This window comes from Biomphalaria glabrata, chromosome 9, assembly GCF_947242115.1.
Source record: "Biomphalaria glabrata chromosome 9, xgBioGlab47.1, whole genome shotgun sequence".
NCBI classification, from domain to species: Eukaryota; Metazoa; Mollusca; class Gastropoda; family Planorbidae; genus Biomphalaria; species Biomphalaria glabrata.
The window spans coordinates 32,254,416-32,268,317 of record NC_074719.1 but is presented as its reverse complement, the minus strand read 5'-3'; the positions used below and the strand labels follow the sequence as shown (position 1 = coordinate 32,268,317).

At 40.0% G+C, this 13,902-nt stretch overlaps 2 protein-coding genes across 2 annotated transcripts in view; one reads left to right on the top strand and one right to left on the bottom strand.

The window, feature by feature from the left end:
* The window catches only part of LOC106061035 (aspartate--tRNA ligase, mitochondrial-like), a 94,635-nt gene that overhangs the window by 64,719 nt on the left and 16,014 nt on the right, over positions 1-13,902 (bottom strand). The window lies entirely within an intron of this gene.
* LOC106078904 (protein artichoke-like) lies at positions 1,804-12,479 on the top strand. Its single transcript, XM_013239980.2, has 3 exons — positions 1,804-1,961; positions 7,027-7,569; positions 7,798-12,479. The coding sequence occupies exons 2-3, from the start codon at positions 7,060-7,062 to the stop codon at positions 10,246-10,248; spliced, it is 2,961 nt and encodes a 986-aa protein (XP_013095434.2). The 5' UTR covers positions 1,804-1,961; positions 7,027-7,059; the 3' UTR covers positions 10,249-12,479.

Genomic DNA, 13,902 nt, shown 5'->3' with positions numbered 1-13,902 from the left:
CGTTGTCAATATCATCTGAGTGAAACTCCCTGTAGCCCACAACTCACGCCTCTTCACCTTATCAGCGAGCTAGATAAACTGTAGTTTTCATTTCTCAACAATCAACTAAGAAAACACGGTGCCAGCTCCACATGGGCCCAGAAATGGCTCTATTGAGTGTTTCATTATGTACGCAACGTTTCTCAAACAAAAAAAAAACAAAACACTTATATTAGGGAAAGAACTGCATATTTACAGCCATATATATATATATATATATAATCATATACTGTAAGATTTATTTCCATTTTTCAATATGAAAAATTATTCATTACCACTGTTAAATAATTAAATGGTTAATTCTTCGATTGATTCATGTTTTTATTAGGGAAATGAATAATTGTTTTAAGTTTCAACTTAACCAGAGAGAATGGGAAGTGGGAGAAATAACCTGTACAAAATGTGTCCCAGACAGACGGAGCGCGTTAATAGAAGCTATGTAAAATCGTCCGCATCCACAAGGTTCAAGAAACAAATAAATCAATAGAGATCAATGCTATTATTTTTTAAAACACATTTTAAAAGACCAGAACAGGACTCATGTGTTTCAATGAACAAGAGTTAAGTCTCTTGCAAAGACTCACTCTTGGCACAAAACATTGTTCAACTACGCCAAAGTGGGTTTTTTACAGTGCAAGATTTATTTTTGTTTTGATTTGAGTTGGATGGAAACTTGACTTGGTAATGAGAAATAAACATTTGGAATCAGACACTTCATCGCATTAGCTTGCAAACTCTTCATGATTGGCGGGCACTGGCTGGACACGGAGTACGGATTTCATGGAAAATTAACAGTTTATGCGAAAAATAATTCTATCTAATTGGTCACATTGAAAACTCTGTTTTGACAGTAAAAATGTTTAGAACTATAATCAACGTAATCAACGCTCCAGCGAAAATTCCGTCCCTCGACTCCAATGTTTCTTTGTATTCAGTAGAGAGTTCACTAGACAGACGTAAGTGAACTGAACTGGAAGAACTGTGCAAGCTGACTGGCAGGAGTCCTGGCACACAATGAAGCATTACAAGAAATAGATGGAATAAGAACTTCTAAACCACCATTAGCTTCATAAAGGTTGATTTTTTTTTGTTTTTGTTTCTTGAGCGAGATGAACTTTGTCTATACACAAACAATGAGCTAAATCCCTGAAACCTATTTCCCAAGTACAAGCAATGGGCTAAATCCCTGAAACCTATTTTCCAAGTACAAACAATGGGCTAAATCACTGAAACCTATTTCCCAAGTACAAGCAATGAGCTAAATCCCTGAAACCTATTTCCCAAGTACAAGCAATGGGCTAAATCCCTGAAACCTATTTTCCAAGTGAGTCCTGCAAGGAATGATGCGCATTACTTTTGTGACGTCTTTGCTCGTTACACAGTCCGTACTTATCATGTATTTCTTGTTCTTAGCTTGAACTATAAGAGATGCACTAATCTACCACGTCACCAGACTTCCAACTGCCAGAAACGATGACGTTGTTATGGGAGGACAGGGTTAGCCCATGTCTGTCCCCAGTTCAATGGACGACTTTTACAAAATAGGACTGTCAGCTGATGTCAATCATATTACATAAAGATCTAGGTCTTGAGACTTTGGATAAGTGACCATACGTCTAAGTTTGTATGTGTGTGTCTATGAGAGCGATAGAGGGAATGTATATGTTTGACTGTGAGACAGACGACTACTATCAATTACAAGTTGCCATAGAAACCAGATAGTATTCCAAAAGTGGGCGTCACCCACAGATGACCAACTAACTCAAGATGCACATAAGACGACGAATGACAATGATAACAAGGAAATACGCCAAATATTGACATTGTATTGTTTGTATCAAAACACAACATTCGATGTCTCAGTTGAACTTCAATATAACAAAGTGTAGAAGCAGAACAGCAAGCCTAACACGTTGATTCAGGTATTTATTTATTACTTTCTTAGCATGCAACTGATGATCTCTAGTTTAACTACTAAAAAAAATATTCAATTAGTGACTGGTAGACACTCTGCAGTCCATTTTGCTCTCTAACTCTAGACGCCTAGAACACATTCTATGTTTTAGTCTTGTGCTGGTAATAAAACACCCTGTCTGGCAGCCAGACACTAAAATATCAACTGCACTTGGTCTGTCTTATGGCCTGACATACATGCTGGCTAGTTGGTCTGTCTGACATACATGCTGGCTAGTTGGTCTGTCTGACATACATGCTGGCTAGTTGGTCTGTCTGACATACATACTGGCTAGTTGGTCTGTCTGACATACATGCTGTCTAGTTGGTCTGTCTGACATACATGCTGGCTAGTTGGTCTGTCTGACATACATGCTGGCTAGTTGGTCTGTCTGACATACATGCTGGCTAGTTGGTCTGTCTGACATACATGCTGTCTAGTTGGTCTGTCTGACATACATGCTGGCTAGTTGGTCTGTCTGACATACATGCTGGCTAGTTGGTCTGTCTGACATACATGCTGGCTAGTTGGTCTGTCTGACATACATGCTGTCTAGTTGGTCTGTCTGACATACATGCTGTCTAGTTGGTCTGTCTGACATACATGCTGGCTAGTTGGTCTGTCTGACATACATGCTGTCTAGTTGGTCTGTCTGACATACATGCTGGCTAGTTGGTCTGTCTGACATACATGCTGGCTAGTTGGTCTGTCTGACATACATGCTGTCTAGTTGGTCTGTCTGACATACATGCTGGCTAGTTGGTCTGTCTGACAGACATGCTGTCTAGTTGGTCTGTCTGACATACATGCTGGCTAGTTGGTCTGTCTGACATACATGCTGGCTAGTTGGTCTGTCTGACATACATGCTGGCTAGTTGGTCTGTCTGACATACATGCTGTCTAGTTGGTCTGTCTGACATACATGCTGGCTAGTTGGTCTGTCTGACATACATGCTGTCTAGTTGGTCTGTCTGACATACATGCTGGCTAGTTGGTCTGTCTGACAGACATGCTGTCTAGTTGGTCTGTCTGACATACATGCTGTCTAGTTGGTCTGTCTGACATACATGCTGGCTAGTTAGTAGGTTAGCATTGTCGAATCAAAACTCTGCCGGCAGTCAAAGAGAATGTCTCGCTGGAGTTTAAGACACGAAAAAACAAGAGGGGGTGGGGAGAACAAGTAGTATTCACCCGTTACTACGGATGGCTGCCTGGACGTGCGGTTTCCGTGTTGGACAGTCGTTTGTATTTATCGATAGTCCCGGGTTCAAACCCTGCCCGCTCCTATCCCCTTTGGACATTTTACAAACAAACATTTTACAAACACTAAATAGCAGCGCCGGACTTAACCATTGACCAAGAAGTCATGGAAAGAGAACAAGTAATCTACTATGTATATTCACCCATCACTAAATAGCAGCACCTTCGAATAACTTTGAAATAGTGACGATTCATTATTTCTTTTTGCGATTCCTCTATTCAGGTTGCAAACTCTTCATGTAAACTGGAACATGCATGGACACGGATCTGGAAAACGAAAATTTGTTTATCTTTGGGGAAAGAATTACTCGCTAATTGGCCACACTGGACAAATCTAGTTTGACCGTTAAAATATTGTCTTCTAAAATAAAATTTGGTCTAGCGGAGGGGGGATTGGGGCGGGGTAAAAATGTTCCATTTTTTTTAAATCTATAAATTATTATTGATTAGATTAAAATAATCACGATTACGTTAAATTAACAGATTCAGAGGAATTGTTTTTAAACAAAAAATTTCTTTTTTTTTATGTTACTCGTTCACATTCTTAATGTAAGTCAAGGTACCAGCATTCCATTTTTCTATTAACAAATGAAAGTACCAGCATTCCATTTCCCCATTAACAAGTCATAGTATGAGCATTCAATTACTCAAGAAGTCAAAGTACCAGTATTACATTTTTCCATTAACAATTCAAAGTACCAGCATTTCATTTCACCATTAACAAGTAAATAACAGTATTCAATTTCTCAAATTAAAGTACCAGCATTCCATTTCACCATTAACAAGTAAATAACAGTATTCAATTTCTCAAATTAAAGTACCAGCATATCATTTCACCATTAACAAGTAAATAACAGTATTCAATTTCTCAAATTAAAGTACCAGCATTCCATTTCACCATTAACAAGTAAATAACAGTATTCAATTTCTCAAATTAAAGTACCAGCATTCCATTTCACCATTAACAAGTAAATAACAGTATTCAATTTCTCAAATTAAAGTACCAGCATTCCATTTCACCATTAACAAGTAAATAACAGTATTCAATTTCTCAAATTAAAGTACCAGCATTCCATTTCACCATTAACAAGTAAATAACAGTATTCAATTTCTCAAATTAAAGTACCAGCATTTCATTTCACCATTAACAAGTAAATAACAGTATTCAATTTCTCAAAATAAAGTACCAGTGTTCTATTTCCTCATTTATAAGTACCAGCACATTTTTTTTAATTTGGGGTGGGGTGGGGTCGCCTCTTGGTCGCATTCGCTCCTGGTTTCAAGCAGCCAAAGACGGCACCCTGAGAGGAATTCCTCCATACTATAATACGCTTGACGTCCAAAAGGTCAAGAATTTCACTGTGGTAAAAATACAAAAGGAAAACATTTGTATTGTATATAACAAATCGGCCCAAAGCTGTCTCTAGTATTTTGGTGGGCTGAGAGCATAAGTCACAAAAACCTCTACGAACATATATATACACACATACACTATTCCTAAACACACAGACACTAGCACTCTTCCTAATTCCTCTACATTCTTAGCTCTACTCCATCCAGCAAACACTTGGGTTACAATCCAATCCTATCAGTCATCTCTGAATCATTTCCTCGGAAAACTTCACCATTTGATCCAAAGTTCAGATCTAGGCACGGGTACGGAAAACAGGAAGAAGGAAGCTTGATACCGAGGACACATTGGAAAATAGAGAGGGGCTGGGCGGGAAGCTATGACTGACACTTTTAGACCAGCTCAATATTAAATACCAGTATAAGATTTTTTCTTTCTTCATGGGTTGACAGGGAGAAAAAAAATAAATAAAACAAGATTACAAAGAGAGTTTGTGTTATCACACAAACTCAGAGGTGGCCCCCCGTCAAATTCATCTATAGACCAGGGATATTCAAGCTTGTTTTGATCGTTTATAAACTTTCAAAAAATCACTTGGTATTAGTTTTCATTTAAAAGCAAACAGGAAAATACGTCATCAATAACAAAACTCAACTAACTCTTCTGGAATAAGGATTTAAAATAGAGCTCCCTTGAAAGCAGAGCTGCGTTAAATGATGCCCTACAAACAGCACGAAAACCTCCCAGACACGTACCTCTCTCCACCAATTTCGCTTAATATAGTGGAGTAGTCTCAGCGCACTGAGCAGGTAGAGTGAAAGTTGCGCTATACAAATGGATTAATAAAAATATTCGATTATGATTCGAATGAAACGAACTTTCAAATTCGATCACACAACTCACTTTCTAATTGTTGTTTTCACGAAAGATAAGAAGACTACAACTATGGTCCTAAGAAATGCTTGTACATACTCCATAACAGGGGTATCTGGGAGTTCGATTGAAGGATGGAAGAGAAAAAAATAAAGGGGGGACTTTGAGGGTCAGAAAATTGAGTTAGCTGTGGGGTAGCGTTGTAATGCGGGCCGTTTTATTGATGGATTTAACTGTTCAAGGCGATATACACATATGACAACTATTTCAACAGTAGCGTAGCACGGGTATCGGTATAGCTATGCGCTTATACAATTCAAGGACATGCATTTCATTAGAATGGCATAAATACAATATACAAAGAGACAAAAAAAAATGACATAGAATTTGAGGGCTAGAAAATTGTCTTGGGGTGGGAAAGCGTTGTAATGTGGGCTGTTTTATTGAGGGGGGTTTAATAGTGTTCAGGGAAAAAAAAAACATTTATACCAGCCATTGAAGCCGTAGCGTAGCGAGGGTAGTAGCAGTACACTGTACAATAGTTATCCCATATGGAAACTCCCTATGCAACAAGAAAAACATTTTCAAATACTTTGTACAACTTATGGGAATAGATTGATTAGAATTTATAATATTTAAACGATAGAAATTTAGCTCTAGATTTAGATGGGCAAAATGTTTCTCATTAATTTATTCTATTTTCCAATGACTAGAGCTTACATGCGGAAATATCCATAGACTTTTAGTCCGTTCAAGAAAAATATTTCCTAGTTTTCTAGGCAAATTTAAATGTATTTCTTTTTAACGGTCAAACTAGAGTTTTTCTAATGTGGCCAAAGAGCTAGTAATTCTTTTCTCAACTATACACTTCAACTGTGAAATTTCTAGGAAAATTGTTAGAGCCGTTTTCGAGATACGTGTCCACGTTTATCCCCCCCCCCCAGTCTCCCCGAATGTACGAGTTGAATAGAGCTATTGTAATAAATGTCTCACAAGGTAAAACAATGATACTTCGCAGTTTTGATTCTTTGAGAAAATCTTATTCCATGCCCGTAGCAGCATGCTAAATAGCTCGCCTAGCAAGTAGACATATTGGCTAAACAACTTTGATCAGTGGAGAATATCCACGCCAAGACATCCACGCCAAGACATTCAAAGTGGTGAATCATGCACAAATATAAAGACTCAAAACACTATGACCAATGTGACAGCATGAGTCTTTCAGACGGAGCAGAATTGGAGGAATTGAAAACCAACTTAAACAAATTGTCACAACATGTGCCTCGACGTATTTATTTTTCTGCTACTAATAATATTAAGGAAATAAGAACGCGTCTTCTCCTATCTAAAAGAACAGTCCTAACTACAATCATTGTATCAAAGCCAAACTAAATGAAATAACAAGCCCAGTGGGACAACAAACCGGCTGGTCTGGTCATTGATCTCTTGATTTGTGTAGCATGGTTCTAGCCGTCTGTTTACACGTTCATGTCTATGCAAACTTATTATCCCGTATGTCTATAACGCCAATAATTTGATATCTTCACAGATTACAAGTTTGACCACTGCAATCTAGAATACAATGACAGCAAGTGTAATTTACTACGTGATTTGGTTTGTCTTCTTGACATCAGGGGCACTAACTACCCAGTGCCCTGAACATTGCACATGCAGAAATGTAAACGTGGACTGCTCCGGCCAACAACTTAAGGTGGTCCCAACCATCCCGGCCACCACAGTGTCATTATATCTGGCCAACAACAAGCTGGGCCCTGCCCTCTCCGATGTGGACGCCTTCGCAGGCTTGCCCAACCTGACCCATATCGACCTTTCCAACAATGGGCTGAGCGAGCTGCCAGGATGCTTATTCCGGGGACTCGACAAACTGCACACGGTAGTCCTGGCCGGCAACAGTCTGACCATGTTGCCAAACAACTTCTTCACAGACTCTAAGCAGGTGGAACATCTGGACCTCAGCTACAACGAGATGTCGGCTCTGCCTGAAGCCATCATGTCAGATATGCCTAAGCTAAGAATACTGGATCTGTCGCACAACAAAATAAACACGCTGGTTCTCGGAGCTAGATTCCAGGTAAGCACTAGTAAATAACGGTATCACTTAACAGTAACAAAAAATATACTTAACATAGTTTGAGGTAAAAATGTCTCCTGGGTGTACCGAAAACGTACAACATTCAGGTTAGTGTTACCTTCTAGAGAAGTTCTCTCTAGATATTTGTAAAATAAATACCGCTTCTGGAATATGAATCTAGAAGAAACAAAGTCATGACTTGACTAATATATTTCCTTTTCCTCCCAGGTTGTTAAAGAGATCGAGTACATTGATCTGTCCAACAACAATATCGAAGCTATCACAGACGACTCCTTTGACGTGGCCAGAGAATGGATAGCGTCTGTCAACCGAACGCTGAAATTGAGCTTCTGTGGGCTAAGGACCATTACAGAGCTAGGATTGAGCAAGATTCCCAGCCTGACAGCCCTGGATTTAACAGGAAACACTTACATTTCTGCGGAAACCCTAAACAATGTGCTGAAGAATCTCCAGACCTCTAAGCGTCTTCAGAGCCTGGTAATTGCGCAGATGAATTTGAAAACAATCGATCCTTTATTTTCTGGTGTAACGGAGCTGTCTATAAAAGCGCTTAACCTTTCACACAACGGCATCGAGGACATAATGGAAAACGTATTTGAGAACCTTCCCAGCATCCAATCGCTGGACATGAGCAACAACTCACTCAGCCACATGAGCAAAGCCTTTGAAGTCCTGCGCTACTTAAAGCACTTAGATCTTTCGAACAATCGGCTGGTCAGTTTCAAGGATCATGTAGAAGAGTTGAGTGAGTTAAGGCACCTCGACCTGTCTAACAACAAGCTGGCCTCTGGCAGCAATATCAGTTTTCAAAAGCTGACCAAGCTAGTATTTCTTGACGTCAGCTACAACCAGATGCCAGACTTTATAATTCCAAACACCCATACACTACAGTACCTTAACTACAGCCAGAACAACATTAAAGAGCTGTCCGCTTTCATTGACGCTTCAGGACTTCAGTATTTTGACATCAGTGACAACAATCTCGACTCCATTCCCACCCAGCTGTTCAAAAATGGCAAATTTATCAAGATTGCCAACTTTAGTGGCAACAATATCAGCCTCCTACATGAGGATGCCTTCATTCCCCAGTCACCCCTTGTCATAGATCTGTCCCGAAACGCGCTGAAACAAATTAAACAAATGAAATGGGTGGCTACACAAGTCTTATTCTTGAGTATGAACAAGCTGGTGTCTGTGGACCCACTGTCCTTCAAAGGAATGAATGGTTTGGAGTACCTTGACTTATCGTCCAATCAGCTAAGCCGCTTAGATGACAATACACTGCAGCATATGCTGAGTTTGAGATACTTAGATTTATCCAATAATGAGTTGTCAGACGTGTACTGGCCGTACGTTTTAAGAAATCTTGAGAACCTTGTGTTTCTTGATCTCAGTTTTAACAAAGTTCAGATTCTCCAAGAGAATATACTAGAGCGAGTGAACAAACTGGAGAAGATCTACCTTCAAAACAACAACATTCGAATGGTCTCGCCGCTGATATTTCGAGATATGACCAACCTGCAAGAGCTGGACCTGTCCAGCAACCCTTTCGATTGTACTTGCGACATGCTGGCTTTCCGGGACTGGATCAAGAGGAGCCACGTCATATTCAACAATTTATTGGATGCCAACTCGACCAAGTATCGGTGCCACAGCCCAAGCAGCCGCATCGGAATGCACATCACCTCGTGGGAGACGGGGAGCCTTGAGTGCAACAAGACCATGCTATACTCCATCATCTTTGGTGGCATAGGTATCGGGCTGGTTCTGATCGCGGCAATTGTTGGGAGCGTCTATCGCTTTTACAAGAGGCAGAAAAAGGCCAGAGAAGAGTGGAAGCAAAAACTGGAGGAGAAACTGGAAGAAGAGTGGAAACACAAAAAGAAGGTAGATTACATAAGGATGGTCAAGCAAGAGGTCGCCGACGAGATTTGGAACGCCATCGCAAGAAGAGAGCGACGCCAAGACAAATATCAAGCGTTGAAGCCCAATGGTTACATTTCAGAGAGCGCCGTTGTGGATGCGAGAAGAAACCACGAAAAAGAAAGGAGATACAGACATCCTCTAGAAAAAGGTAAGTCAAGGCCAGTGTACCCAGAAGAGAGCGACTATGTGAACCTCGGACGCTACCACAGAGACAGCTACGGAAATTATCTACCTTATTCAGCTGCCAACATAAATTACAGAAAAGAAGGAGACAGCCGGGTTTTCTACACAGGGGACAGCCACCGACAAAGTCGACCCTATGCATACAGGGACTCGGTGACAGGCTGGCAGGATCGCGAGGGCTGGGAATGGTCCAAAAACTGGATGCTGCAGGAAAGGTCGAGAAGACCGGAACATGGAATCAATGGCTACATGACCATGCCGACCATCAGGAGTAAATACGAAGACAGGCCCCGCGCTTATAATGATCACTACCAGCAAGAGGTTCGCTTCAACCAGGCCTTTCCAAGGCGGCACCAGAGGCCCCAGGACATGCCAAGGTCAAAAAGTTACAACTACCTGCCCCAGGAGCACCACGTTCAACAAGCCGAGCACCCGGATGTGGACACGAGACAGCCGGATAGCCACGAATCTAGAGAGAAAAGCAGAAAGGTCGCACGGGCTGCATCACAGCCTTATCTTTCTAACGCTGGGATGTCAGACTGGCTGTAACTCTAGACTTAAGGGACTTATCACAATGTCCAGACTGATAGCAGAATCAGTGACTCCATTTAACTGATGCGAGGGCCCATGACTAAGATGTGTATTTACCATGTCAAGTCCTCACTCGATAGGTTTAGATTAAAGACTTTGGTGAATGTTCTTAAACACTATAATAACGAGTCATTAGTAAAACCGTAACAACAACAAAAACATAAACACGCAAAGAAACCAATATAGGTCAGTGATAAACATTCAAACTTTGATAACGAGAGTTTATTTAAAAAAAAAAAAAAAAAACACTTTGAATCGCTTGTCACAAGTCGGTCATCTGTAGACTTGAACACTGACATATATCGCTGAGTGATACCTGCCCCAGGAGCACCACGTTCAACAAGCCGAGCACCCGGATGTGGACACGAGACAGCCGGATAGCCACGAATCTAGAGAGAAAAGCAGAAAGGTCGCACGGGCTGCATCACAGCCTTATCTTTCTAACGCTGGGATGTCAGACTGGCTGTAACTCTAGACTTAAGGGACTTATCACAATGTCCAGACTGATAGCAGAATCAGTGACTCCATTTAACTGATGCGAGGGCCCATGACTAAGATGTGTATTTACCATGTCAAGTCCTCACTCGATAGGTTTAGATTAAAGACTTTGGTGAATGTTCTTAAACACTATAATAACGAGTCATTAGTAAAACCGTAACAACAACAAAAACATAAACACGCAAAGAAACCAATATAGGTCAGTGATAAACATTCAAACTTTGATAACGAGAGTTTATTTAAAAAAAAAAAAAAAAAACACTTTGAATCGCTTGTCACAAGTCGGTCATCTGTAGACTTGAACACTGACATATATCGCTGAGTGATACAAATCGCTATTCCAGCTCGTTGTACAAGCTAAGAAAGGATTGAGTCTATTTGAAGGCGGCTGTACGGAAACAGAATGTACACTTTAGAAGTCGAGCTCCAGATTCAGGTGAGGTATGGTATCAACATGATCCTTTGGTATTTTAACACACAGGTTGTTGTTGTTTTTTTATCTTATCTCCAAGAGTAAATAGTTGTATTAGTTTTCTATCCCACAAATTGGCCTACTTTCTTGTTCTCTCAACAAAAGCACAAAGTAGTCTATAAACTTGCAGATGATTCAGTTTACGATTCAAAAGTTTTCAAATCAGCGTTTCTCAACCTTCGTTTTTTGTTTTGTTGTTGTTTTTTTTAAATTGTACACGTTAGCAAACTTTGCCCAATGTATTTCTTGTGTAAACATATCACTGCGTAGAAACCAATGTTTCATCTTCAGCTGTCCACTCATTTCCTTCCATATCTTCTATTTGTCCGTTAAGTTATTTTGTTATTTTAGGTTTTTGACCATCGGCACAATTTAGGTCATGTTGTGCCCACGTAGCACAGGTTGAGAAACGCTGGATGCATGTCGTTGAGGTTATCAGCACCAAACTTTGTCAAAAGTCAAACTAGCGTTGATAGTTTTTTTCTGCTTTCAGATAAAACAAATGTGTGCACACGATAAACTATATTGAATACACCATTATCTTTTGTATGGGTGTAACCGACTAGGAATACTGGATCTGTATTATTGAATAGCTCATTGTCAGTAGATCACTTTTCAATGGATGTGTATGATACGTAATAAATACATGTGTTTTAATAAACAAATGCTTGTTCCCTTGTTTACACTGTGGTCATTGAAAACAAATAGATAATGAAGGCAATCAGTCTTGCTATAAAACTAGTAGGTAGCTCCTGGTTGTGGGGAGGGGGGGGGGGTCAGTCGTAATTACTTAAGTTATACCAATGTACACCTAAATGTACATTATAAGCTAGTGTAATGATGAATATGTCTAACCTTTTGATAATATGGATTCCCGTTTAAATCTTGTTTTAAGAATGGTTTTAATTTAAGTTCATGCAAAATGCATATTTAAAGTGCATGTTAAAAATAACAAGAACACTTCTCAAACAACTGATGCACTTGTGAACATATATTCAGTGTGCTTTGAAACTATAAGAATAATGTATGTACCACTAAACATTTATAGACGAGATTATACTTTTCAATGTATTTCTAGAATTGGAATATTTCATTGCACACTTTCAGATAATTAGGAAATAGATATATTTGGAACAAGATGAAGACTTTTGTCAAATAATGGAATTATATATTGTGGTGGTGTTTTTTTTTTCAATAAAAAATGACATTCTAACAATTTTATTAGTTTTTGTGTTAATGTATCTGCATACAACATTGAAAGGTAATTTTTTTTAAAAATCAATACTCGCGTCTTCTCCCTAGGGTTGTGTTTGTGTGGGGAGGGGGCACTAATAAATAATAAAATTGTAGGATGCAAAGTTTGTCATTGATCACAGTATAGTTTAAGCTGCAACATGTGCATCCACACCACCAGATCCTTTCTGGCAGCCAAGTGTCTCCATCATTTCTATATTTAAAAGCGGCCATTATCCTACACAACTTATGACTTTGTGTGTGTTGAAAGAAGATTTTGGATTCATTATGGCTTACCAACAAAGTTTATATCAACTCCCTGTCTGTCTGGTCAAAAATGTGTTCACCTCCCATACCCAATCTCGGATCTAGCTGAAAGTTTGCACAATTTAAAAAATTAACCAATTAGTTAATTAACTACTGGTAATTTGTATAGGGATATGATTACGGATTCTCGAAGTTCAGGTGGGACCACGCACTTCTCCTAACATAGAGCGAACAAGTCTGTTAGCCTCTCGGTTAGGGCGACACCACCAATTTTAAATATTTCAGCGGGAAGTCCATCAGAGCCAGGTGCCTTGTGTTTTTTTAGGGTGACAAGTCTAACTGCTCCAACTATCGAGGCATTACACTTCTGTCAGTAGCAGGAAAAATTTGCTTGAGTATTGCTCGACTGACTAACCCACTCTTTAGTGGACGAGGTGTTATCTGAAAGCCAATGTGGTTTCAGAGCCGGTAGAGGTACATCTGACATATTTGTTCTGCGACAATTACAAGAAAAATGCAAAGAGCAGAACTTAAACTTATACGCTGCCTTTGTGGACCACACCAAGGCTTTCGACACGGTCAGTCGCGGTGGTTTGTGGAGGATTTTGGCCAGGCTGGGATGCCCATCTACGTTCCTATCCATTCACAAGCAGCTTCACGTGGGACAAAGAGGCCAGATCAGTCACAATGGTGCCCTTTCTGATCACTTCCCAATAGAAAATGGCGTGAAGCAGGGCTGTGTACTTGCTCCTACTCTATTCGCTATCTTCTTTGGCGTAATGCTGGATGAAATGAGGCAGCGATTGCACGATGGCATCGATATCCGGTTTCGTTCTCACGGCAATATGTTCAATATTCGACGTCTACTATCCCCCATACAAAAACAAAGGAGATGGTCATAACGGAGCTTCTCAATGCCGATGATTGCGCCCTGATAGCTCACAATGAACATGACCTCCAGAACGCGGTAAACGAATTTGCATACGCTGCCGCTTCTTTCGGTCGATCTATAAACCTAGGGAAAACAGAAGTTATGTTCCAGAAATCGCCCAATAAAACATTCTCAGGCCCAGAGATCAACGTAAACGGACAGCCCATTAATGTGGTAGACCACTTCTCTTATCTAGTTAGTATAGTGTCAA